This window comes from Phocoena phocoena, chromosome 5 (assembly GCF_963924675.1).
Source record: "Phocoena phocoena chromosome 5, mPhoPho1.1, whole genome shotgun sequence".
NCBI lineage: Eukaryota > Metazoa > Chordata > Mammalia > Artiodactyla > Phocoenidae > Phocoena > Phocoena phocoena.
This window is the reverse complement of record NC_089223.1, coordinates 122,400,277-122,426,388: the sequence shown is the minus strand read 5'-3', so window position 1 is coordinate 122,426,388 and position 26,112 is coordinate 122,400,277. Positions and strand designations below refer to the sequence as shown.

Genomic DNA, 26,112 nt, shown 5'->3' with positions numbered 1-26,112 from the left:
CCTGTGAACAGGTTCATTAAGAATCTATCTCGAAAAATGCATTTTATGAATGCTTTGAATTAAGGAGGTGTTAACAGTGGTTTGCCATTTTTGCCACATAAGAGACAGTAATCTGAAACAGTTCCCTCCCTGGCAGTTGCCCATATACTTAAAACTGGCAGGGTCTAGTACTTTGAGTGACTACCTTTCAACAAGGAGAGCACTAACAATCTACTGTATAAATGTAATCTCTTTGGTAGCATTTACTATAATGGACACCTTTTCTGCATCTAATTTTCAGATACAGACTTAACGCTTGCGATCTGGAAAAGCATTTTGTACAAATTGAAAGATTGGGCTTTCTCTTCAGTTTTCCAGATGTATTGTCTCATCTGCATACTTGAAACATCCACAATCACATAAACTCCAGATGTAACCATGGAGTTTTGCGACCCATCAAGATATAGGAAAAGTGTTGGCCAAGGTTCGGAACCAGGCAGTTTTCCATCAGTTCAACAATTCATATAAACTAATATATTCTCTGCTGATGATCAGGAATAAAGAGCCAGATAAAGTCATGCACATTCTGTTGGCAGATGGACTATGTGGCTGTTGAATTTTACTGTAACTGGTTACTCTGTCATTCAAAGTCAACTTAATATGCAAGTTACGTCCTAATGGATGTAAAGACCTGTGTTGATGTACCCAAATTCTAGCAAATGTTGACGCTAAGAAACCTATTATGACTAATCCTTGGGAAGAAAAAGTCTGCAAAATGGCTCAAACGAGTTTACTGCAGGGGAAGCAGTTTTACTGTAGGGAGTGGGTTTTCCACAAGCTTCAGCATTGCCTCCAGGAGAAAACTAACTGCTGCAACAGTGCTGTCAACACGCCACCCCTTGTAGTGAATTCTGGGAATAATGCTAGTGTTGTCTCTGGAAAAGGAGCTGCCTGGGGTGTGTTATTGGTAGGAGGGCCTGGCAGTGGCAAGACAGCCTTATGCACTGAGCTCTTGTGGCCAAGTTCACCTACAAGCTTGCAGAGAGGTTTACATCGCCAGGCTTTGGCCTTTCATTTCTGCAAAGCCCAGGACTCTGATACTTTGTGTGTTGGAGGGTTTATTAGAGGTCTGGTTGCCCAGATCTGCCGCAGTGGACTTCTCCAAGGATATGAGGACAAGCTAAGGGATCCAGCAGTTCAAAGCCTCCTACAGCCCGGGGAATGTGAGAGAAACCCAGCTGAAGCATTTAAAAGGTAACAATAAGTATGTCATGGTGTTCTGGTTTCTGTGCAAAAATTAAAGTTTTTTTTTAGTTTTTTTGTGTTTGTTTCTTAACTTTGCCAGTGCTTTTACTACCGCTGTATATTTGGGGATAATCTGTGGTTATGAATACACCTGTTTACTTTGTTGAAGGAAATAAAATTTAAACTTTGTATTGTAAGGATATGGATTAAAAGTATATCTTTTACTTGTTTAATAACAGAATGTGAAGCACTGAAGAAACTTAATTTGAGAGGTGTGGTATTCTTGCAGACTTTTTAATGTGTAAGTGCCGTCCAGTAAAACTCAGGGCAAATCTGTTATCTTTTGCTGTGAGTCATCAAAATCAGCGTTAGAATTGTTATGTCATTCTTAAATTAATGAGGAAATAGGTTAGGCAATACCTGTATCACAAGTATGAGATGCCAGGTTTGATGGACAGTGTTCAATATGGAATCACTGTGTATGGAATCAATAATGCAGTCTTTAATATTAAACTTAACTTTTAAGAGACTTAAGTCTCTGTACATAAACAGCTCTTTTCCTCTTACTGCTTTTTCTGGAGATACTATCACTAGTTGAAGAGCTGAGTTTTCATTTCTTATAAGTACTTTCATAAACTGCATTTATTGACACCTTAGAAAATGTTTCAAAGAGCTTATAGTCTAAGTTGAACTTAGTCTAACTAAATTATGTAATTATGCAATTTGTCTTATTGGAATTAGCTATGTAAATTTCTAATACCTTTAAATATTTAAAATCAAGTCTGATAACTATATTTTTGATATATTCTGATTCTAAGCAAATCTTTCTCTATAGTATCAGATTTTCTTGAAAAAGATCCTTCTACTCAGATGGATTTTCTGTAATTTTTTTTCCTGTGTGAATTTTAGTTACTCATTGAAGGGGAATAAGAAGCAAATAGAGCTGTGTGTAAATTGATTTTTATTAATTTTGATTTTCTGATTGACAGAAGGAGCTAATCACTTTGTATTCCCAGTCTGTACTTGGTTAGGGAAAGCCTAGTCTTTCCACTTGGACCATTTTGGTACTCTTATTAATCTTCCACTGGATCTTTCAAAAACTTGGGTCACTTTCTTTTTCATTAAAGTAATGAATCATTAAATAAATTAGGTAACTTTGATATTGGAAAAGCTGTTTCTGATAATTCACAGAGCTACATTTCCTTCAAGACTGCGAAGCAGTAAGATAACCATAGTCGAATGCGGTCATGAGATCACAATTAAAAGTTAAAAAGAAATATTTTTACATAGTCTATGGCATTAGATGATCTAGGCCTCTGCTTTTGGACAAATAGTTAATATTTCATTGTGGGTTTTATTAGTGACTGATTGACTTGTTAGATAAGTCCTTTAGAGAGTTTTATAGGAATGTATTATTATTTTTTTTTTTTTATAAATTTATTTATTTATTTTTGGCTGTGTTGGGTCTTCGTTTCTGTGCGAGGGCTTTCTCCAATTGCGGCGAGTGGGGGCCACTCTTCATTGCGGTGCGCGGGCCTCTCACTGTCGCGGCCTCTCTTGTTGAGGAGCACAGGCTCCAGATGCGCAGGCTCAGTAGTTGTGGCTCACGGGCCTAGTTGCTCCGCGGCATGTGGGATCTTCCCAGACCAGGGCTCGAACCCGTGTCCCCTGCATCAGCAGGCAGATTCTCAACCACTGTGCCACCAGGGAAGCCCAGGAATGTATTTTTGATAGGAATTTTATTTAGGCAGGGTTAGATGTAATTCAACAAGTAGACAATGGAGCAAAAGATAATTATTTTCAAAGAGTTGCAATATTTTGAGGGAGACAGAGCTGGAGGTAATTATAACATGATGGGAGATGAAATATAAACAAAGAAGAGTATTTTTTTTTCATTTTTGACAAAAACAACCGCCCAAACCAGTTTGTGTATTGTTACTTTCTTAACATCTAACACTTGATAATATTGATGGCTTCATATATTCATGTGTGAAACAATTTAATAAAAATAGAAAATTGATAAAGGTAAATCTTAGTTCTTCACAGATCCACAAAGTTGGGGAAATTTCAGAGTGATTCAGTAATTAATGCTTTTTATCTGCTTTTCTTCAGTTTTACTTCCTAATTTTTTATCCCTATTTTTTTTACCCTTAATGATACTAGATACAGTATGTAGTGCTGCAAGCTAACTTCTTACATGAAGTCACATAGCTAAGTGGTAACTTGTTAATTACCAGTTTTTTGAAATCATATTTTCTTCACGATAATTAAAGGCTGAAAGGAACTTTATGTTAATCTTAAACTTCATGTTAAATATTGCTACTTCTTTTTCTTCTGACATGGTAGAGTATAGTCTGTTGATTCTGAGATTTAGTTGTCAAGAAATTTCTTCTGACATCTATCCATTCATTCTTACAGCAAATGTTTATTGAGAGCCTTTTGTGTTTTAAGCACAGTTCAGCTGGAGATATTTATTGAGAACTGTCTGTGTGTTACGTGGAATTCAAATGTGGATAAATCAGTGAACCGAACAGACAAAATATCCTGTCTTCATGGAGCTTTAAGTTCTTACGCTAATATTTATCTTATTTCTATAAAAAGAAATAATATTGATACTTCGGGTATCAGTATATAGATACTTGCTGTAGATGCAGCACATGAACATTTTAACACGAATGGAATTAGATCATCTGTTGAAGAGAATGATGAATGAAGACACATTAATTTCTTATTTTTGTTCTTTTCCATTTTTCTTCGCTGGTTAAAGTGAAAAGCCATTGTTACTACATTTAGAATATATATATTTTCTCTGTTTCTGTTGGTGGAACTAAGTTGATGACAATTACATTTTTACTTGTTTTGAGAACCAAATGCTGATTTCTTTCATTCTGCCTCCCACTTCAGGCTTTTATTGCAAAACTTTGCCTTTTGTGTTGAATTGTCTTTTCTAGAGTTAATGTTAGAGGTAGAGTTTCCTAGTAGGCCTCTAACTGTAAAACAAATTCCAGTTGTTTTTGACAGAAGGATCAAGGCACCTAAGTTATGGAATGAGGGAGGGGCTAGTGGTTTTAGATCCTGTGATTGGTTTAGAAGCACAACTGAAGATGGTTATTTTTTCAACCAGAAACTTCTTTCTGAACTTTACTATCATGGTCCTTGAACCCCCAAGGGTCTTTTTTGGAGAGTTAGATGGATGTGGAATGGAAGTACAAAGCTTTGTTCCTAGTGGATATCATTCTCTTTTATTTCTGGTTCACAATCTGCAAGGCCAGGTGTGAGTCAGTTCTGTGTGTGATGTCAATTTTTCTGAGTCGAGTAAAAAGATTTTGTTCTGTGTAATGTTGATAGGAATTAATTAAACATCTTCAGTGGTACCACAAATTAAGTGTAAATGGAATAAAATCATGATGAAGAATTAAGGATGAATGACTCTAAACTTTGAGAGTTTAGTAGAAAAGTCGTGTGAGAAGTGGTGAAAGACAACAATGGCTTGTTAGAAAAGGATTGGGAGTTGGAAGACTGGACTGTGACCTTTGTTTTTATGTTGAATAAGAATCCTTGGGCTTCCCTGGTGGCGCAGTGGTTGAGAGTCCGCCTACCGATGCAGGGGACACGGGTTCATTACCCGGTCCGGGAAGATCCCACATGTCGAGGAGCGGCTGGGCCCGTGAGCCATGGCCGCTGAGCCTGCGCGTCCGGAGCCTGTGCTCCGCAACGGGAGAGAGGCCACAACAGTGAGAGGCCCGCGTACTGCAAAAAAAAAAGAAAAAGAATCCTTGAATGGCGAAATTTTCTTTCTAATCTTTTTATCTCCCTCTTGAACATTTTATAGTTCTTCACTGGTATCTCTTTAGATTTTTAACTTCTTTTGTAATTATTTATGCGTACATGTTCTGTAATCTCCTCTATTAGGCATATGTTTCTTCGTGACATTATTCATGACTGATTAATATTTTATGCTTACCATAGTGCTTTGAACAGCACTTTGCATGTCGTAAGTGCTAAATGATTATCATTTGAAGGAGTGAATAATACTACTTACCTATCTAGAATGTGCTTGAACCTGATTGAAAGACAGCTGAAGTGCTTGCATAAGAAAGGAAATTGAAATGTTATATCATTTAGGTCAGTTTTAAATGCAGACCAGACTGGTACAGTGATTATTAATTTATTAACCTGCTGTCTGCTCTTCAGCATGTATGAATGTGGATTGGTCCAGATAGTTTTACGTGGCCAGATGTCTGTCTTCTGTCTTAACTGTAGTATTAAGAGTATACTCCAAGTATTTTTGGCAAACTCAACAAAGGGGCAAAGAACAGAATGGGACTGGAACATGTGCTTCCTTCTTACCCTCAGTTGTGGGGTATTTTCAAGGCAAAATATTTCCTTTCCATTATCTGTCTTGAATATCTAAGACTATTTAAGATAACCATCATTATCTATTCTTAAACATTGTCGGATTAAAAGGTCTTGTAAAGGTGTCTTTACAGTTCACATTTTGAATAAAATAAATGAAAATATAATTTTCATAATCAAAATTCTACATTTCTTTTAGTGTAATAGTGTCAGTTTCCACTGAGTTGTCTGTTGCTTCCAGCTCTTATGTTATTTTGACTTTGATATGGACTTCCATGCATTCAAACCCTTGCACTTTCCCTTCCTAAAATCTTTTCCTTTTACCCTAGCCTTTCTCTCTCTTTTATACTTCATGTCTAAGTGCCGCTTCCTTTGGTTCCTGGTACCTTTATCATTTGCTGAACTAGTCCTCAACATTTAATCAGTTCTGTAGTGGCATAACATATTGCTCCGTATTTATACTGTTTAACATCAGCCACGTTCTTAATTCTGCTTGGCCATTTTTTTATTTACTTCTTGATAACTCAGACTTTATTTTGGATCAGAAAGAGTAAAGTAGTGCCCTATAGGTTGAATATATTTTTTATCCACTTCAGGAAATTTCACACATCTATCCAGATTTGGGGGTTTTCTTGAAAAAAAATTGGAAATTTTGACGGTATTAGATTTTCATTTTTTTTGAAGCAATAATCTGGTGGCACTGTGTCAGCTGCTGTCTTTATGTGGGGCCTACACATTCTAATTTGATTCCGTCTCCTCCACTCTCTATTATTCTATCCCAAGACTACTTCGTTTGTTTATATATGCCAGCCTGGCTCCTGTGGGCATTTGCAAACGTGAACATGTTTTCTATTTCTCTGAGTAGAGAAACACTATAATTTTTATCTCCCCCCAAATTTGCTATTATATTATCTTGAATTTGTACATGCAAGTACTACTACTTCTTCCCTATCACCTCGTTTTATCTTAGCGTACTAAAATCTGACTTCTACGTCTACATGTTCACAGAAAGATGTTTAAGCATAATAGCTTCTGAATCCACTACTCAGTTGATCTTTAGCCTTAGATGATATATGTTAGGACTTTCTTCATTATTTGTGCTTTCTTGCATTCAGAATCTCCTGTCTGACTGTATTCTTTGGTGGCCCTTCCTCTAGGTTCTCTCTGGCCGTTTGTCCAACAAAGCTTCCTTAGATCTTCTCTCTTTGTATATACACTCCTTCAGTAATTTTATTTACTTACAAATTTACTTACAAATTATTTACTTACAAATAAATGTAAGTAAATTTTATTTACTTACATTTATTTACTTACAATGCTCATGTCTAATGTGATAGCAATCAGATCTACATCAACAGCCTTTGTCTTCATTCTGATCAACATATATCTTTTCACTGGAGTGTCTGTCACCTTCCTCTGTTCAATCCAGCGTCTCTTTTAGCATTTCTCTTTGTTGACTCATTCATTCATTTCTTTTTTTATATATAAATTCATTTATTATTTTATTTATTTATTTTCGGCTACTTTGGTTCCTTGTTGCTGTGCGCGGCTTTCTCTAGTTGCAGTGAGCGGGGGGTACTCTTCGTTGCGGTGCGCGGGCTTCTCGTTGCTGTGGCTTCTCTTATTACGGAGCACGGGCTCTAGGCATGTGGGCTTCAGGAGCTGTGGCACGCGGGCTCAGTAGTTGTGCCTCGCAGGCTCTAGAGCACAGGCTCAGTAGTTGTAGCACACGGGCTTAGTTGCCCTGCAGCATGTGGGATCTTCCTGGATCAGGGCTCGAACCCGTGTCCTCTGCATTGGCAGGCAGATTCTTAACCACTGCGCCACCAGGGAAGCCACATTCATTTCTTAAACAAATAATCAGCACCTGCTATGCGCCAGATGTGTGCTAATGTCCAGATAACAGGACTAAAGTGGTGAGCCAAACAGGACACTGAGCTCAGTGGGGGGAAATACATTGAACAAACAATCACAAAAATAAATGTAAAAATGGAGCTTTGGTAAGTGCTAAGAAGGAGGGACACAGGCTGATAAGAAAGCATGTAATATGAGGCTTGATCGTTGTCTTGGGGTCTGGGAAAACTGACTCTCTTATCTAAGTTGTTCCATAATTACTCTTATTTCCTAGACCCTTTCTACTTAAAAGTATGATCTTAAGATCAACAATAGTGGCACCACCTGGGAGGTTATTATAAATGCAGAATCTTGAATCCACTGAACTGAATCTGCCTTTTAACAAGATTCCTAAGTGAATTCTGTGCACATTGAAGTTTGAGAAGCACTGCCCAGGCTAGATTCTAGAGTTTTCTTTGATTATTTTCTATTATATTTCTCTATTCTATGGTATTTAATCTTTTTCTTGGAATGGTTCTTGAATTCTTTTCCCCTAATCTAGAATTTTTGTTCAACACCTCCTGGGTGCTTTACTTAACCTTAGCCTCTCTATATGTAATTCATTTTGGTAACAGTTGGCCAATTAACCGTAGTAAAACAGTGCTTTCTTTAGGTAATTCCTCTGAGCCTGTGATAACCTCTACAACAAATTTAAATTTCTCTGCTTGGCTTTAAAAGCTCTTCATAATTTGGTTCTCTTCCATCTAAAGTATGTATCATGTTTCCAAACTTCACCAGAACACATTAAGCTCATTTATTCTTTCAAGAAATATTTTTAAGCATATGAGACAATGTTAAAGTCGACAAGAGATATGGATAAGAATAGTCTTATTTTTCTTAGTGTTTAGTAAGAACTTGATATACATAGTAAGGATATGGACCTTTTGTTTGTTATATATTTTGTAGATTTTTTTTTAGTTTGTTTTTTAGCCCTTAACTTTGTTTTTAGCAATTTTGCTTTTAGCAGTTTTGCTTTTTAGGAAATATCTATAAAGTATAATGGCTTCTATACAATGAAATGGTTTGATTTTATAAAGTAAAATAAGTAAATACTTATTTTTCTCCCCTTAAAAAAAATCTTTGAAGTGTATTCTGATTGGTTGCCTGTCTTTACTGTCTAGTTGTTCTAGTGATGTCTTTGACCATACTATACAATTGTTTTAAATTTCAAAACAGTTTCTTTCTTTCATGTTATCTTAATCTCAGAAATATGCCTAATGTCATTTTTTTTTCTATAACACATGTAGTGTAGCTAAATATAGTCTTTGGTAATAAAGTAGAATTTGAAAATGTTCATGTAATTACTTAATAAAAATAGGTATTAATTAAGAGAACTAATTATATCTTACTTGTGGTTATCTTGAGAAATGATTTGGAACATTCCAAAAACTGGTGACCTTTTACAGTTGTGACTCATGATTTGAATATATAGACACTGGTGTGGATTGAATTATTTGCTTTTGTTCTTCTTCTCTCCATGTATCCTTGGTCTTTGCCATGTGACATTGCAGTCCTTCTGCTAGAGGAGAAGCGTACTTCTCTGCCTTTTGATTTCGGCTCAGCCATGTGATTTGCTTTGGCCAGTGGGATGTTAGTAGACATTACCCAAACAGAGGCTTTTAACATGTGCGTGAGTGATTGGGCTTGTCCTTTTTGTGTCTCATTACCTTCAGAAGAACATGTTCTGGCGAGCTTGTTGGTCCAAAGAGGATGAGGGAGATGTGGAGTAAACCAGACCCAACCGGAAGCTTGACTCCACGCCTGGAGTACAACGAACTCATAGACACAGAAGTATAAATGATTGTTATTTCAAGCCACTGCGTTTTGGGGTGGTTGTGGTATATCACTGTTGTGGAAATAGCTAACAATACAAAAATTAAGGAAATAACATTTCAAATAGGAAATTGTTAATTTTCATCAAAAATCTAGGAGTCCTCATTGATTCTTCAATTTCACTCACCCCCTACACTCAATCCATCAGGTACTTTTGTTCTGTTTCCAAGATAAAACAAATACCTCAACTTTTCTTCATCTCCATTGCTACAACTCCCATTATCCCTTTCAGTGGTGTCCTAACTGGTCGTCTTCTTGCTATTGTTGTCCCTCTTATCTTCACAAAGCAGTTAAGGATAATCAGATCTTGTTAACTCTCTGCTTAAAACCTGCAGATAGCTTCTCACTACCTTCAGAATAAAATCTAAGCTTTACATGGTCTAGCCCTTACCTAGCCTTTGACTTCAGCCTGTACTGTTTTCAGCCTTGTTCATTGGTTCTTCATCCACATTGTTCTTATTATTGTTCTGAAATAGGTCACATTCTGGCCAACAGATTTTTGTATGGCTACTTGCTCTGGTATCACTTAGTGTACCAGCTTTAATGTTACCTCCTCTGAGATCTTCCCTTCTCCACTGAATCTTTACAAGTCTCCCCACCCGGTCATTTTCTTAAATCACAACATCCCACTTTGTTTTCTTTATTTCTTAATTTTCAGTGTCTATCATGATTGGAAATTATTTTGTGCATTTTTTCACTTTGACTTTCTGTCTACCTTCTGGAATGAGCAGAGTACTTGTCTATCTTGTGACTTCATATCTCCAGGGCTTAGAATATAGCAGAGACTAAGTATTTCCTGAATTAATGAGTAACTGTATTTTACTTTAAAACGTTATAATTTTGTCACATTGATAATTTGTATTGCTCAACCATATTCAGCTTTGAAATATTCTATTTTCCTGTGGAATAATACTATACATATAGATTATATAGTTATAGATGAAAAGTATCATCAGTATTTTTGATGATTTCATTAGTGTCAACAATTCATATTGAAATTTTTTTATCAGTGGAAAATCTTTTTAATAGCATCAGATTTATGTTATGTGACGTGAATCATATGAGGTCATAAATCCATAGTTTCATCTGTAGAATTCTTATCATTCTTTCAGCCATTGTCATTTAAATTTCATATTCACTTAGAAAGGAGAAAAAACTTTTGTAGCTTAAATCTCAGCTAATATGTTTGTTAAATTGCTACTTTAGGGAGAGAAGCAACTTGCAAACAGAGACCTTCACAGGAATTTAAAGGGAAAAAATAATGGTACTAAAGGGGAAGAAATTGTAGAAAATAAATTTACAGAGGAAATGATAGATTGCTCCTACCGCCAAAGGTTCAGTTATACAGGAAAGTTAATAAAATTGAAAAACAAAGATGCATGTACTTCCTCATTTTGCCATATTTGCTCTAAATCTGGGTTTCCTGTTTCTGTTTTAAAGAAAAAATAATCCTCATTTGAAGCCACCCAGGTATCCCGTTAAGTCTGATCTACTCATACTCCATAGGTGACCCCTCCTGTGAGTTTACTTTTTATGCCTATGTAGTTTGACCAGTTTATATACATAGGGAGATATATATGTATATACACATATATATGTGTATATATATCTAGGGAGATATATATATATATATATATATATATAGGGAGATATATATGTATATACACATACTTGTTACATGCTCTAGTTCTGTACATTTTTGATTCCACATCAGCAATTCTCAAACTTTTTTATTCTAGGTCCCCTTTATACTCTTGAAGATTATTGCACACACCAAAGAATTTGTTTATGTGGGTTGTATTTATAAATATTTGCTTATTTAAAATTTAAACTGATATTTAAATATGTATTAATATATTTAATAATAAATCTTTATCTATTAACATAAATAACATTTTAATGAAAGAATAACTATACTGTCCAAGACCAAAAAAAACCACTTAGAGAGTGGTGTTGTTTTACATTGTTTTGCAAATCTTTTTAATATTAGGCTTAATAAAAGACAGCTGGATTATCGTGGTTCTGTTTCTGCATGCAGTCTCTAGAAAACTCCACTTTATCCTTGAGAGAGAACAAGAATGAAAAAGGCAAATGACATCTTAGTTTTATTATGACACTGAATAGGGGACTCCAAGAGATCCCCAGACTACAATGTGGAAACCATTGTTCTGTATAAACAGTACTGTGTTGCTGGCACTATTCTGCAACATTTTCTGTGTAACATTTTTTTTTATGTTTAGCCAAGTTTTTATATGTGGATCTACGTGATTCACTTTACCATATGGTATATAATTTCATTCTTTATACTATAATTCATTTGTTGTCATGTTGATACTCATTTAAGATGTATTCAACTTTTTCAACTTTACAAAACAGTTACGAACATTCTTGGGTACTCTGGTGTGCATATACTAGGAATAAAATAGTGAAGGGTGATTCGAGGTTGAATACTTAGAAGTGAAATTTTGGATCATAAGGTGTGTATATCCATCTTCAACTCTGAGGAGATAGTACCAACTACCCTTTAAAATTACATCAGTGTATCCTCTTGTAGTACTGTGTAATTTGAGTTTCCATTACTCTACTAGGTCACGAATACTTGCCATAATGTCAGAGTTCTTTATGTCCTGGAAAGTGCATGTGAAATGGTACCTTATTTTAAATATCCTTGATCCTGTGGCTCATCATTTTGCTTGTGAAATTTTTGTTTTGAAATGTACAAAAAAGAATAGAGTCAAATATATCAATCTTTTCTTTTTTAAAATTGTTTTAGTTCTCATAACTTTAATAATTTATTCATTTATAAATTTATTTATTTTGGCTGCGTTGGGTCTTCACTGCTGCCTGTGGGCTTTCTCTAGTTGCAGCGAGAGAGGGCTACTCTTTGTTGTGGTGCATGGGCTTCTCATTGTGGTGGCTTCTCTTGTTGCAGAGCACGGGCTCTAGGCGCGCCGGCTTCAGTAGTTGTGGCACGTGGCTCAGTAGTTGTGGCCCGTGGGCTCTCGAGCGCAGGCTCAGTAGTTGTGGCGCACGGGCTTGGTTGCTCCGTGGCGTGTGGGATCTTCCTGGACCAGGGATCGAACCCGTGTCCCCTGCATTGGCAGGTGGATTCTTAACCACTTCGCCACCAGGGAAGTCCCTCAATCTTTTCTTTTTATGATTTCCTTTACACTTTGGCCTTTTTGGGTCTTAATATTTAAAAACTTTTTTCTACTTGATTATTCTAGCAGCATTTGTTGAATGGCTCATCTTTCACTATTGATTTGTAATACTACTGCGGTGAGATACACACACACACACACAGACACACGTGCATGTATTTCCGAGTTCTCTATTTTACTTTGGTTTATTCGTTCATTCATTGATTTATCAAATATGTATTAGATACCAGGAATGCGCCAGATGCCATTCTTAATACTGAGATGTATTAGTAAAAAAGAAGTGGCAAATATCCTCTGTGTTTATGGAGCTTACATTTTGAGGGTTGGGGTGGGTGGTTAGTAGAAAAGTAAAAAGTTAAGAAGATAGTATATAATACATAGCATATCACTGCGCAATAAGTGCTACGTGGAAGATCAAAGCAGAGTTAGGATGGTAGGAGTGATGCGCTGAGTAGGTTGGGGGAGGAGTGTTGCTATTTATGTAGGGGAGGTTAGGGCATCCTGAAGGAAGTATCCAGACTGAGGATATATCAAGTGCAAAGTCTTGAGGTGGGAGTTGGCTTAATATTATCCAAGAGAAGCAAGGGGGAGCCTGTGTGGCTGGAACAGAGTGAGCAAGTACTTGAGTATATGAGACAAGTCGAGATGTAGTTAGGAGCCACATAATGTATGGACTTGGAGGCCATTGTAAGGACATTCATTTTTACTTTGAGGAGATTAGAAGCCATTAAGTCTTTTAAACAGAGTAGTGAAACATCATATGACATGATTTTAAAGGATCACACTAGCTACTGTGTTGAGAACTGGGGTGGTAAATGTGGAAGCAGGGAAACCAGTAAGTGGCCAGTGCAGCAGTCAAGGTGAGAGACAGTGTACTTGGACTAAGGTGAAGCGGTAGAGGTGGTGAGAAGTGTTGTATTCTGATTATTTTTAAGATTGACCTGATAGCACATTGAAAGGTGGAATATGAGAAAAACAGGAGTAAAGGATGGTTCTAAGATACTTGGCTTGAGAAATTGTAAAGATGGAGTTGTCTTTTACTGAAAAGAAGAAGACTGACAGGAGCAAGGTGGAGTTTGAGGTCAGAAGTTTCGTTTTGCATATGTTCAGCATTAGATGTCTGAAGGTTGGTAAGCAATTAGATTTACAAGGCTAGATTCAAAGGAGAGGTGCTGTCTCTATATATCAATTCGGTTTCAATGGAATATAGGTGGTATTTAAGAGCATTAAGTAGCTTATGTAAGGAATGAATGTAAATAGAGAAGAGAGAAGATCCAAGATCTGAACCTTAGTGTACCTCCAACTTCAAAGGTTGAGAATGTATGAAGAAAAAGTAGCTAGTATGAAAGGAGCAGAAAGCCAGGTGACAAAGTGAAGACAGTGTCATTAGAAGGAGGAAGTGATAAGCTAAGTCAGGTATTTGCTGAGTTGAGGATTGATTTTAGTAACATGGAGGTCTTGGGGTATAGGTGGAGTGGAAAATAAACCTTGATTATAATAAGATCATGAATAAGTGAGAGGAGTAAATAGGCAGTAAATATCGGCAGAATTTTTGAGGCATTTTGCTGTAAAGAAGGGGAGCAGCAAAGTTGAATAATAGCTGGAGAAGGATATGTGTTTGAGGGTGATAAAGAAGAGATGAGATTGATGATTTGAGAGAGAAAGGGTAAAGTGCTGGAAATAAATCATTGAGAAGGTAAGATAAGGAAGGATCTGTTATTAGAGTGGATGGGATAGGAGCACAGATGGTTCATCCATAGAGGAGGGAAGGCAGTGTATGTAGATAAAAGTGCAGGTGGGTTGGGAGAGTAGATGTTCCAGTGAGTTTGTGGAAGTTCTCTTCTAATTATATGCCTAGAAGGGTGTGTGTGTGTGTGTGTGTGTGTGTGTGTGTGCGCGTGCACACATTTTTATATTAAATGTTACTTATACGTATTTAAATAATTTTTTATTATCTAGGAAACCAGGTCAATAGTTGTAAGTGAATGTGGGGAGTAAGGAAATCATGGAGGTTTGAGAAGAACGAAGTGTAAAATATCATCTAGGCAAGTGGGGCATAGATGGTTTAGTGTTTCTCCAAGTGCGGTGTAGACCCCTGCAAGGTCAAAGTTATTTTTAAAATAATACTAACACATAACACACTATTTGTTTTTTCACTCTTGTTCTCTTTTGAGGGTATAGTGGAGGCCACATGAGAGACTGAGTGCACAAATATTCTGGCTGAGATTTTGATTAGGGTTGCATTGAGTCTTTAGATGAATTTGTGGGAATTGACCTGTTTGCAGTGTTGAATCTCCTAACCCATGAATATATCTCCTAATTCAGTGTTGAATCTCCTAATCCATGAATATCATGCTAACAATATTATCTAGATTATTTGTCTGTATTTGTCTCTTTCCTCTAGATTACCAATCATGTATTTCTGCCCTTTTTCTGTCTGATAATTTTTGATTGTATGTCAGACAGTGTGTTAAATGACTAGAGCTCCAGATAATATCTTCCATCAGAGAAGGTTTTCGTTTTTCTCATTTGGGCAGAGAGAGTGAGAGGCTGATATAATCAGGGATGGAGGTGGGCTGGGGCTCCTTTGTAGTCTTAGTAAGACTGCTAGTTTATTCCTATTATTTTGGTGTGGACCTTCTAAGCTTTTGATTGAGAGTTCCAAAAGGACTTGATAATTCAGTTCTTCCCCAAGAAATATTTATTTAGTCCTTTGACTTCCTGCCTTTTATACCTTCAAATTCTAACAAGTGTCTTGAAGGGGATGGGTTTTGTGTTTAAAGCAAGTACCCTCCCATTAGCAGAATTTTGTCTTCAACATGCAGACTATGGGAGATTTCATGCTGGCTTTTAGACACACTCATCCTAGTTCCCTAGCGTTTTAAATACAACCCAGAATTTAGCAAATGTACCTTGGAGAAAATCAGCCTCTTGTTAGGGACACCTCAGGTTTGCACTTTCTCTGAAAAAGACATAGCTGACCTCTGAAAGTTGTGCTGATTTTATTCCTCTGGTAGAGTCCCTCAGGGTGGCCCAAGCCTGATTCTCAGTCCATACTTAAAATCACTGTATGCCTCAAATCAGCAAATGACCCCTGAGGAGAAAGCAGCAGGTGGTTTGGTTTTTTGTTTTTGTTTTGCTCATTTTGGATCAACTCCCATCCTCTGGAGTTCTAATTCATTTTGTTCTCTTGCTTCAACAGCTTTCTCGTATCTTTAAAAATGTAAATTTTGTAACGGATAACATTTTTTTTCTAGCTATTGCAGCGGGAGTTTTGGGCTGCTGCCACCTACTGCATTTTATCTGGCAGTGGAAGTCCCTATGAGGAAGATTTCTCTGGTTCTCTCCTGTTTTATTTGATTTGTGGCTTTGCTTGTTAAATAATTCCTTTTTTAAAAATTGGATTTTATTCCCTCCTTTATTTATCTGAATATCACAACTACATTTTCTTTACGTTCTTTGGCAGTTTTATAAGTTGCTTTCATTTGGACATGAACACGTATTCTGATTGTTGAGTTTGCTGCTTTCTCTCTGAGCACTATAAATTTTGTAATTTTTTTTTTCACTCTCCTGTTTGGTTCACCACTTCTACCTCTGCTCTCCTTGCTCTGATTGCCGATTGCCTCCACCACTCCCCACCCTCAGTGCAGTCTAGGATGAGGGCCAATAATTGAGATACGAAGCTCGCACTCCAAGCCGATACAAGTGATTTTGTAGATTTAGTCACTGACCCATGATCATTTTAGGTTCAGTTCCTGTCTCCAAAGAGGCTGATTTTTTGCCTTGCCTGCTGCTTCTTAAAAGCCATAGCCCTAGGCAGTAGTCTGTGCTTTTTGTTTCCTTCTTTCATTAGTAATAAGGAAAGCTCCTGTTCCAGCCCCTGGTTTCATACAGTGAGCCTGAGTCCTATTAGTAGAGGCAGGACTACTACCTCGCCCCTTTTACTTCCACCATCTAATCCCCAGGCTGCCATTGCAGACAAGTTTGACAAGCTGAAGTTTTCGGTTCACTCACAGCATTATGCTTCTTTTCTGTTTCTGATACTTTGAAATGTTTATTTTATTTTTGACTCTGGTTATGTTTTTCTTATTTCATTTTGTTTTTATATTCCATCATTCCCTGCTATATTTTAGCAAAGGGGAAACAGTGCATAAAAGCATGAAGTTACAACAATATCTTGGTCAAAGTTTAGAGGGAAATTTTACCCTACATTTTGGCCAAGCTCCTGACCTGACTTTAATTATCAATTGTACTTATTAGATTTTTTTTATTGAGTATATAAATTTGATCCCTAACTGGTTTGAGGTATCTTATACCCTGTTCCACATTTTCACATGCTTTAATTTACTGGAGGGTATTTTCATTCCTAAGGAAAGAAAATAGGGAAACAACCTAAGTGTCCACTGACTTAGATAAATTGATAAAGAAATTTTGATATGCATATATACACATAATTCAGCCATAGTAAAAGAAGGAAATTCTGCCATTTCTGGCAGCATGGATGGATCTTGAGGGCATAATGCTGAGTGAAATAAGTCAGACATAGAGACAAATGCTGTATGATTTCACTTGTGTTTGGAATCTAAAAAACCCAACTCATTGAAATGGAGATCAGCTTTGCAGTTCCCAGAGGCAGGGGTTAGGAGGTGGGGGCATTAGGTGAAGGTGGTCAAAAGGTACAAACAGTTATAAGAGGTGTAATGTACAGCATGGCAACTATAGTTAGCGGTACTGTATTGTATATTTGAAAGGTGCTAGGTGACTAGATCTTAAAAGTTGGAAAAAAAAATTATTAACTGTGAGATGATGGATATTAACTAAGCTTATTGTGGTGACATTTTACAATATGTACATATATGTGTTGTATACCTTAAACTTATACAATGTAATATGTCAATATATATCTTAATGAAATGGGAGAAAAAGAGAAAAGTAAAACCTGTGTTTGTTTTCCTAAGATATATTAAGTAAGAATTATTAGTGATTTAGTTTTTCTACTTCTCGTCTTTTTAAAAAACATTTATTTTAAAGCATAGCCTTTTGAAAGAATTTAATCATTTCATTAATAAAATGACGGGCCAGTATGTCAGCATTGTACTTCCAGATGGTTTTGGAAAGTGCTAGGTATTTAGGATTACCCTTCTAGGTAAACTTCAAATGTATAATATTTTGATGCTAAATTTCACCAGATAGTAGTGAGATTTTAGACGGCAGAATTCAAAGTGGGTAATCTGATAATATTATGTATAATTTTTTTTTTGGTAGAAAAAACTTTCCTTTCTCAATTGAATTCCCTTTGCAACTTTGTGAAAATTCAGCTTCCTGTATTTATACTGGTCTGTTTCTAGACTTTGATGTGTCTGTCTTTTGCAAATACCATACTATTTTTTTAAATTTACAGACTTTATTTTTTTAGGTTCACTGCTTTTAAGGGGAATGTGTAGAGAGTTTCCATTTATTCCCATCCCTGCACACACACAGCCTCCTCCACTATCGACATCCTGCATCGCAGTGGTGCATTTGTTATAACTGATGAACCTGCATTGACATATCATTAACACCCAAAGTCCATAGTTGACATTAGCGTTCTCTCTTGGTGTTGTACATCCTATGGGTTTTAAGAAATATATAATAAATGTATCCACCATTATTGTATCATACACAGTAGTTTTACTGCCCTAAAAATCCTCTATGCTCTGCCTATTCATCACTCCCTCCTCGTAGCCTTGGGCAACCACTGATCTTGTCACCATTTCCATAGTTTTGCCTTAAGAATGTTTGACAGTCAGAATCATACAGTAGGTAGCCTTTTCATATTGGCTTTTTTCACTGGGTAATATACATTTGATTCCTCCATGTCTTTTCATGGCCTGATAGATGTACCATAGTTTATTAACATTCACCTACTGAAGGACATCTTGGTTGCTTCCGAAGTTTGGCAGTTATGAATAAAGCTGTTATGTACACCATGTGTGCAGGTGTTTGCATGGACATACTTTTTCAGTTCATTTAGGTACATACCAGGGACACAATTGCTGTTTTGTATGGGAAGAGTATGTTTAGTTTTCTATGAAACTGCCAAACTGTCTTCCAAACTTGCTATGCACCATTTTGCATTCCCACCAGCAACGAATGAGAGTTCCTGTTGCTCCACATCCTTGCCAGTTTTTGGTGTTGTCAGCGCTTGGATTTTGGCCATTCTAACTTATATGTCTCAGCTTGTCTTAATTTGCAATTCCCTAATGACATATGATGTTGAACTTCTTTTCATCCGCTTACCTGCTATCTGTAGCTTCTTTGGTGAGGTGTCTGTTCAGGTCTTTTGCCTATTTTTTATTCAGTTTGTTTTCCAGTGTCCAGGAGCATCTGCCCCAGGCAAGTAAGTGCTTGCGTTCTGGGTCTGCCTGCAGATGTCTGTGTCACCTTAGATTTTGGGCTAGTCGGTTGCCCTGTGACCTAAGCAATCTCGTAGGTTCATGAAAAGTCTTGAACTTGCAGTTTGCCTGGCTTATTTTGTTGTAAGACTGAGAGGGAGGCTCTTAACTAGTTCTCTGCTCCTGAGGGAGTGAGCCAGAGAATGAGATGAAACTCAATGTTCAACAGTGAAGACCTTAAGAAACTATTGTACGTATAGTATCTGTCTAATAGTATACTCCTTACAATACTTGTAGGAGCTTTTAAAAGTTAATTAGCCTCTTGAGAAAGAGGCAGTAAGTAAATTCACTGTATTAAAAAAAAATGGATTTCATTTCAGAATTGCCCTAATGGTCTTTTAGCTGCCTTTCTGCCTGAAAATCAGAAGGCCAGCTACAGAAGCACGACGCTGCCGGCGCTTATTTTCAACATAGGATTGAAAATGGGGGGAGAGCTAGCTCAAGGACTTCAAATTACATTCATAAAAGTATTAATGTAATATATATTGCCTGAATTTTAATAATGCACCTAGGAAATGTAAGACATTTAATAACACATATCTACACAGGTAAATCCTGCACACTGCTGGTCTTAAAGATGGTGGTTATCTTTGTATGAATGTGATCATCTAATACTATCCCATTATCTCATTTTGAAGATAATATATACATATATATTCACAAACAGAGGAAAATCTGTTTTAGACTTCTAAAGCACTCTTGCTTTGTGTGTGTCTACTTTGATGGGATTGTCATTTATAAAATGATAAAATGTAATCTGGTAGAGATGTGGATCTGTGTGTCACTTGGTGGTGTAGGCATCCCCATATGGTGCTTTGGATGGAATAAATAAAAGGAAACTGAATATGGGGATTCCGAGTCTAGAAAATTTTTTATCTAGTGTTTCAGAGTAGCAGTTTTCCTATTAATTACCGTTCATTCATGAAGCAGATTTTACTGAGTGTTTGTGATGTGCAAATAATGGTTTTGAGTGCTGGGAATCTAGCAGTGCACAGGACGGGTGCCATCCCGGGGGAGGCAGCACGGAAGTGGAGGAGCTTCACCCCAGCCTTACAGTGAAAGCGGTACACGAGATAACGCAATAAATTACTTTGAGGATGGGATCAACACTACAAAGAAAACAGGATGAGTTGTTAGAGGAACAGTAATACACAATGAAGGCCATTTAAGACACGGTGACCAAGGAAAACCTCTTCAGGGATAAACTTTGTGTTGAAATCTGAAGGAAGAGAAGTTCGGCCTCGGGGAGCTTTCTAGGCAGAGGGAGTACCAAGTACATAGGCCCTGACTGGAGGAAAGCTTGCTGTTAGGACTGAGAGGTGGACAGTGGCTGGAATAAAAGGGAGGACTCAGGAATGAGTCCTAGGATTTTGACTTAAGAAACTAGGGGGGTGATGGGATACCACTAACTGACATGGGGAAAATGGGTGGGGAGGAACTTATTTGGGGGGTAAATTGAGAGAATGCTTCTTTAAACATGTTAAATTTGAGACGCCTGTAGGACATGCACATGGAGATGGTAGCAGACAGTTTCGAGTTTAGAGGTGATGTCAAGACTAGAAAAAATTACTCAACATTTTTAAAGCCATAGTTTGGCTTCTGGTTTTGACATGACTGACTAAGGCCTGGGAAATAGTCTAATAGCAAGAAAGTGAAACTATGAGAGACCTGTAAACCCCAGCCTCAAGATAAATGTGGAAGTTAATACAAACTGAGATGCAGACAAAACTGACACAACATTTACTCTTTGAAATAAATGTATACCCTGAACATCATCAAGAGCATAAAGACCCTCATTTGGAACCACGGAGACAGGTTATAGATTATGCTAGAAGTTTCCCTGGACCCAGTTAAGCAGAAAGGAAGAACAAAGTGCTGGGAAGAATGAGTCTCACAGATGAGCTCTGTGCAGGAGTCAGACATCTGGGGGTAATGGCAAGGGGGCTGTGGTGAGAAAGGCCTTGTGTACATCCCCACAGCTTCTCAGCTTAATTGGTTGGGGAGAAGTAGAAGCGCAAAGAAGTTGTTCATGCCCATGACTCTGAGTCATAAGGAGATTCTTAGAAGCCTGGACACTGGACACACTAACCTGCAATTGCTGATCCAGAAAGAAGTTATCTTACTGAAGAGCTGTCACAAGATATGTAAAAATATATCTCAAAACCAGTAGGGAGAAGGGGTCTAAAAAACAGCACCAGACTAGGACTTCCAAAACTATGTTGAATAAGAGTGGTGAGAGTGGACATCCTTGTCTTGTTTCTGATCTTAGAGGAAATGCTTTTAGTTTTTCACCATTGAGGACGATGTTGGCTGTGGGTTTTTCGTATATGGCCTTTATTATGTTGAGGTAGTTCCCTCTATTGCCCGTTTTCTGGAGAGTTTTTATCATAAATGGGTGTTGAATTGTGTCGAAAGCTTTTTCTGCATCTATTGAGATGATCATATGGTTTTTCTCCTTCAATTTGTTAATATGGTGTATCACATTGATTGATTTGCATATATTGAAGAATCCTTGCATCCCTGGGATAAACCCCACTTTATCATGGTGTATGATCCTTTTAATGTGCTGTTGGCTTCTGTTTGCTGATGTTTTGTTCAGGATTTTTGCATCTATGTTCATCAGTGATATTGGTCTATAATTTTCTTTTTTTGTGACATCTTTTTCTGGTTTTGGTAATGGATAAAGAAGGCACATATATACGATGGAATGTTACTCAGCCATAAAAAGAAATGAAATTGAGTTATTTGTAATGAGGTAGATGGACCTAGAGTCTGTCATACAGAGTGAAGTAAGTCAGAAAGAGAAAAGCAAATACCATATGCTAACACATATATATGGAATTAAAAAAAACATGGTACTGATGAACCTAGTTGCAGGGCAGGAATAAAGAGGTAGACATAGAGAATGGACTTGAGGATGTGGGATGGGAGGGCGAAGCTGGGGTGAAGTGAGAATAGCATCGACATATATACACTACAGAATGTAAAATAGTTGGCTAGTGGAAATTGGCTCGGTGCTTTGCGATGACCTAGAGGGGTGGGATAGGGAGGATGGGAGGGAGGGGATATGGCAACACGTGTATGCACATGGCTGATTTGCTTTGCTGTGCAACAGAAACTAACACAGTATTGTGAAGCAACTATACTCAATAAAGATCTAGTAAAAAAAAAATCTTATATTTTTAACAGTCTATTTTAAGTGAATAACAACTTAAGTTTGAAGGCATAATAAAGCTCTACATTTTACTCTTCCTCCCCCCAAAAACAAAAACAAAACAAAAAAAAGCACCAGAAATGCTCACCGGAAAAATATTGCCACGGAACAAAAAGAAAACCGTAGCCAAATATATTGTCTTAAATGAAAACATAATTAATGAGCAATTGCCTGACTTCAACAGTTGCATGAAGCGGAGATATAAGTGCTTGGAAAAGAGATGGTGAAACAACAGAATGAGATGAAACTTAGCCAAAATATATATGGGGATTTACTCTGTCTGTGAAAAGAGAGATATTTCAAATCAAGTCAATAAGAGAAGGATAATTTAGTAAATAGTTTGGGGATAACTGTGGAGCCACGTGGGGAAAAAAATTGGAAACCTAGTTCACATCTTATGTCAAAACTAATGTGATTAAAAAATAAAATTTTCAAAGCTTTTGAAGAAAACACGAGGAAGTGTTTTTTTTAACCTTTAGAGTAGGGAAGTCCCCTCAGAAATGAAACATATAAAACTCAGAATTCATAAAAGAAAAAAGACTGATGTGTTAACATATAAAACTCAGAATTCATAAAAGAAAAAAGACTGATATATAAAAGTAAAAAAACAGAGAAATTGTACATTTCAAAATAAAAAACCCTTTAAAAGTCAAAAGAAAAGTAACAAATGATGGAAAATATTAGCAACAAAATCATTTTCTTAATACTCTCCAAAAAAGAGAAACATTAATCTTTTGGAAAATGGATAAAGGATATGAAGACACAGTTTAAAGAAAAAGAAATAAAACTCCTAGACATTTGTAAATAAGATTGACCTCATGATAAGGAAATGTCAACTAAAAGCATAATGATGCCATTTTCTGCATATCTGTGGAAAATAATGTTAATTGCTGTAATGGAGGGGCTAGGGAAACAGGCACTCTTACGCAGCTGTTGGGAGGGTATGTTTATATAATTTCTAGAGGGTATTTTGACAATATCTGTGAAGATACACACAGATATGCCCCTTAACCTAGCAACTCTAATCCTAGTATTATGTCCTACAGATATACTTGTATATTTTAAAATGGTATGTATAAGAATATAGTAAATTTAACCTGAATCATATGAAGAATCACATTAAATGTAAATGGTAAATACACTAGTATAAATGGCAGTTTGCCTGATTAGATAAAATGTAAGATCTAATTATATGTTACCTAAGACAAATATACATAAAGAGACATATAGCTTAATTTAAAAAAAATGAAAAAATATATACCTGACTGTTTTAGCTTACTGCCCTTGGGTTCCTTTGTTTTTGAGGCAGAGATAGCAGTATGCTGATTTTTTTTTTGAATTTTATTATATTTATTTTTTTATACAGCAGGTTCTTATTAGTTATCCATTTTATACATATTAGTGTATATATGTCAATCCCAATTGCCCAATTCATCACATCACCACCCCCACTCCCCACCACTTTCCCCCCTTGGTATCCATACGTTTGTTCTCTACATCTGTGTCTCTATTTCTGCCCTGCAAACTGGTTCATCTGTACTATTTTTCTAGGTTCCACATACATTTGTTAATATATGATATTTTTCTCTTTCTGACTTACTTCACTCTGTATGACAGTCTCTAGATCCATCCACATCTCTACAAATGACCCAGTTTCGTTCCTTTTTATGGCTGAGTAATATTCCATTGTATATATGTGTCACATCTTCTTCATCCATTTGTCTGTTGATGGGCATTTAGGTGGCTTCCATGTCCTGGCTATTGTAAATAGTGCTGCAATGAACATTGGGGTGCATGTGTCTTTTTGAATTATGGTTTTCTCTGGGTATATGCCCAGTAGTGGGATTGCTGGATCTTATGGTAATTCTATTTTTAGTTTTTTAAGGAACCTCCGTACTGTTCTCCATAGTGGCTGTATCAGTTTACATTCCCACCAACAGTGCAAGAGGGCTCCCTTTTCTCCACACCCTCTCTAAGCAGTATGCTGGTTTTCAACTGCACAGGGGCTCGGTGCCCCTAACCCCCAAGTTGCTCAAGGGTCAGTTGTATATAGAACAATTGAACAACACTATCACCACTTGACCTAATGGACATTTAAAGAACAGTCCATCCAACAATAGCACACACAGTCTTTTCAAATGCTTACACGTTTACTAAGTTAGACATTCTGGACCATAGAACAATGCTTAATAAATTTAAAGGTGTGCAAGTTATACAAAGTATGTTATCTGATCACAATTGAATTTAAATAATGGTAACACAGGAACATAAAATACCTGGTCCCCAAATATTTAAAAACTATACCACTCACTTCTCAGTAACCTGTTTCAAAGAAGAAATCAAAGGGAAATTATTTTGAATTGGATGATAGTGAAAATACTTGAGGGAAATTCATGACATTAAAGGATTATATTAGAAGTATGAAACAATTATTTCAGTTTGTATTATAAGGAACTAGGAAAAGAAGAACACATAACCTGGAGTAAGCAAAAGATGAGGAATAATCATCAAATCCTATCAATTTCACCGACCAAATTTCCCTCAGATCTGTCTACTTCATTCTGACCTTGCTGCTTACTACCTTATTTATAACATTGGTTTTAGATAGACAGTAGACCGTCGTGGGTAAGAGTGTAGACTAGGGGGTGACTGACCATCCTGGTTTGCCCAGGAGTGGGGCGTGGGGGGCATGGACAGGGAGGAGGAATGGCTGGTTCTCAGCACTTAGAACTGGTGAAGTCCTAGGCAAACCAGGCTGAATGGTCTACCCTTGTGTAGGTTCTAGAGCCAGACCCTGAACTTCAGTCCCTTCCTTGAGCTTTGGATAAGTGACTTCTCCTTGTGTGCCTTGTTTTCCTCATCTGGAAATGGGTATTACAGTAGTACCCATCTTAAAGACTTAATGTGAGAATCAAGTGAGTTGATGCAGATGTGAAGTACTTAAATGCAATAAAGCAGTGAATTAAAGTTAGCAGTGATGGCCTTGGTGACAGTAGTTCAGGATGGAGATTGTTTTTTCTTTTTTTTCCCTTAAATTCTGAGCAGTGGCCTCCTATCGCACTCTTTCCTTCTAGACTTACTCTGTTTCAGGCTTTTCTTCAACTGTAGCCAGTTACCGTTCTAAACACAGATATAAACATATCAGTTCTGTGCTTAAAGTACTTCACTGGCTCCTTAGTACGCTTAGGTCAGAGTTCACATTTCAAAATACTTTGTAAGTCCCAGCATTTACTCTTTCAGTAATTTTCTTCAGTATGTTTTTCACTGGTCCTTCTCTTCCCCCAGCCTGTGCGTGTCCTATTGCCTTAACTAGATTTTTTTTTTTCCTGTGTCTGTTGCCTTACTCTTGAACTTTCTCCTGACTAAGCTCCTCTCCTGACTTTGCTGACCTCTCCCCTTACCCTGTCCTGATCAAAAACAGGTTAGGTGGGGGCTCCCCCCTGGTGGTGCAGTGGTTAAGAATCTGCCTGCCAATGTAGGGGACACGGGTTCGAGCCCTGGTCTGGGAAGATCCCACATGCTGTGGAGCAACTACGCCCGTGCACCACAACTACTGAGCCTGTGCTCTAGAGCCCATGAGCCACAACCACTAAGCCCACATGCCACAACTACTGAAGCCTGCACGCCTAGAGTCCGTGCTCCACAAGAGAAGCCACTGCAATGAGAAACCCGTGCACCGCAACGAAGAGTAGCCCCCGCTTGCCGCAACTAGAGAAAACCCGCGCAGCAACGAAGACCCAGCACAGCCAAAAATAAATAAATTAATAAAATTAATAAATTTTTTTAAAAAAAGTAGTTAAGATTATGGTCTCTCTCAAGTGGCACTGATTATAGGATATTACTATAGTATATTATGATAGTATATTTTATATGTACTATATATACTGTATATGTATATATGTACTGTATACGTAGGTAAATATATAACACTGGTTTTACGTCAGCCTTCTTTGTTCTCATAGTAGAGGAACTATATACATAAGGTACAATAAAGGAC

At 37.1% G+C, this 26,112-nt stretch overlaps 1 protein-coding gene across 1 annotated transcript in view; it reads left to right on the top strand.

Annotated features, from left to right (window-relative positions):
- Positions 1–721: 721 nt before the first annotated feature.
- The window catches only part of ANKRD50 (ankyrin repeat domain containing 50), a 38,981-nt gene continuing 13,590 nt past the window's right edge, over positions 722–26,112 (top strand). Inside the window, exon 1 of the mRNA XM_065877819.1 lies at positions 722–1,233. Coding sequence (XP_065733891.1) covers positions 722–1,233 — 512 coding nt within the window. The remainder of the gene's footprint in view (positions 1,234–26,112) is intronic.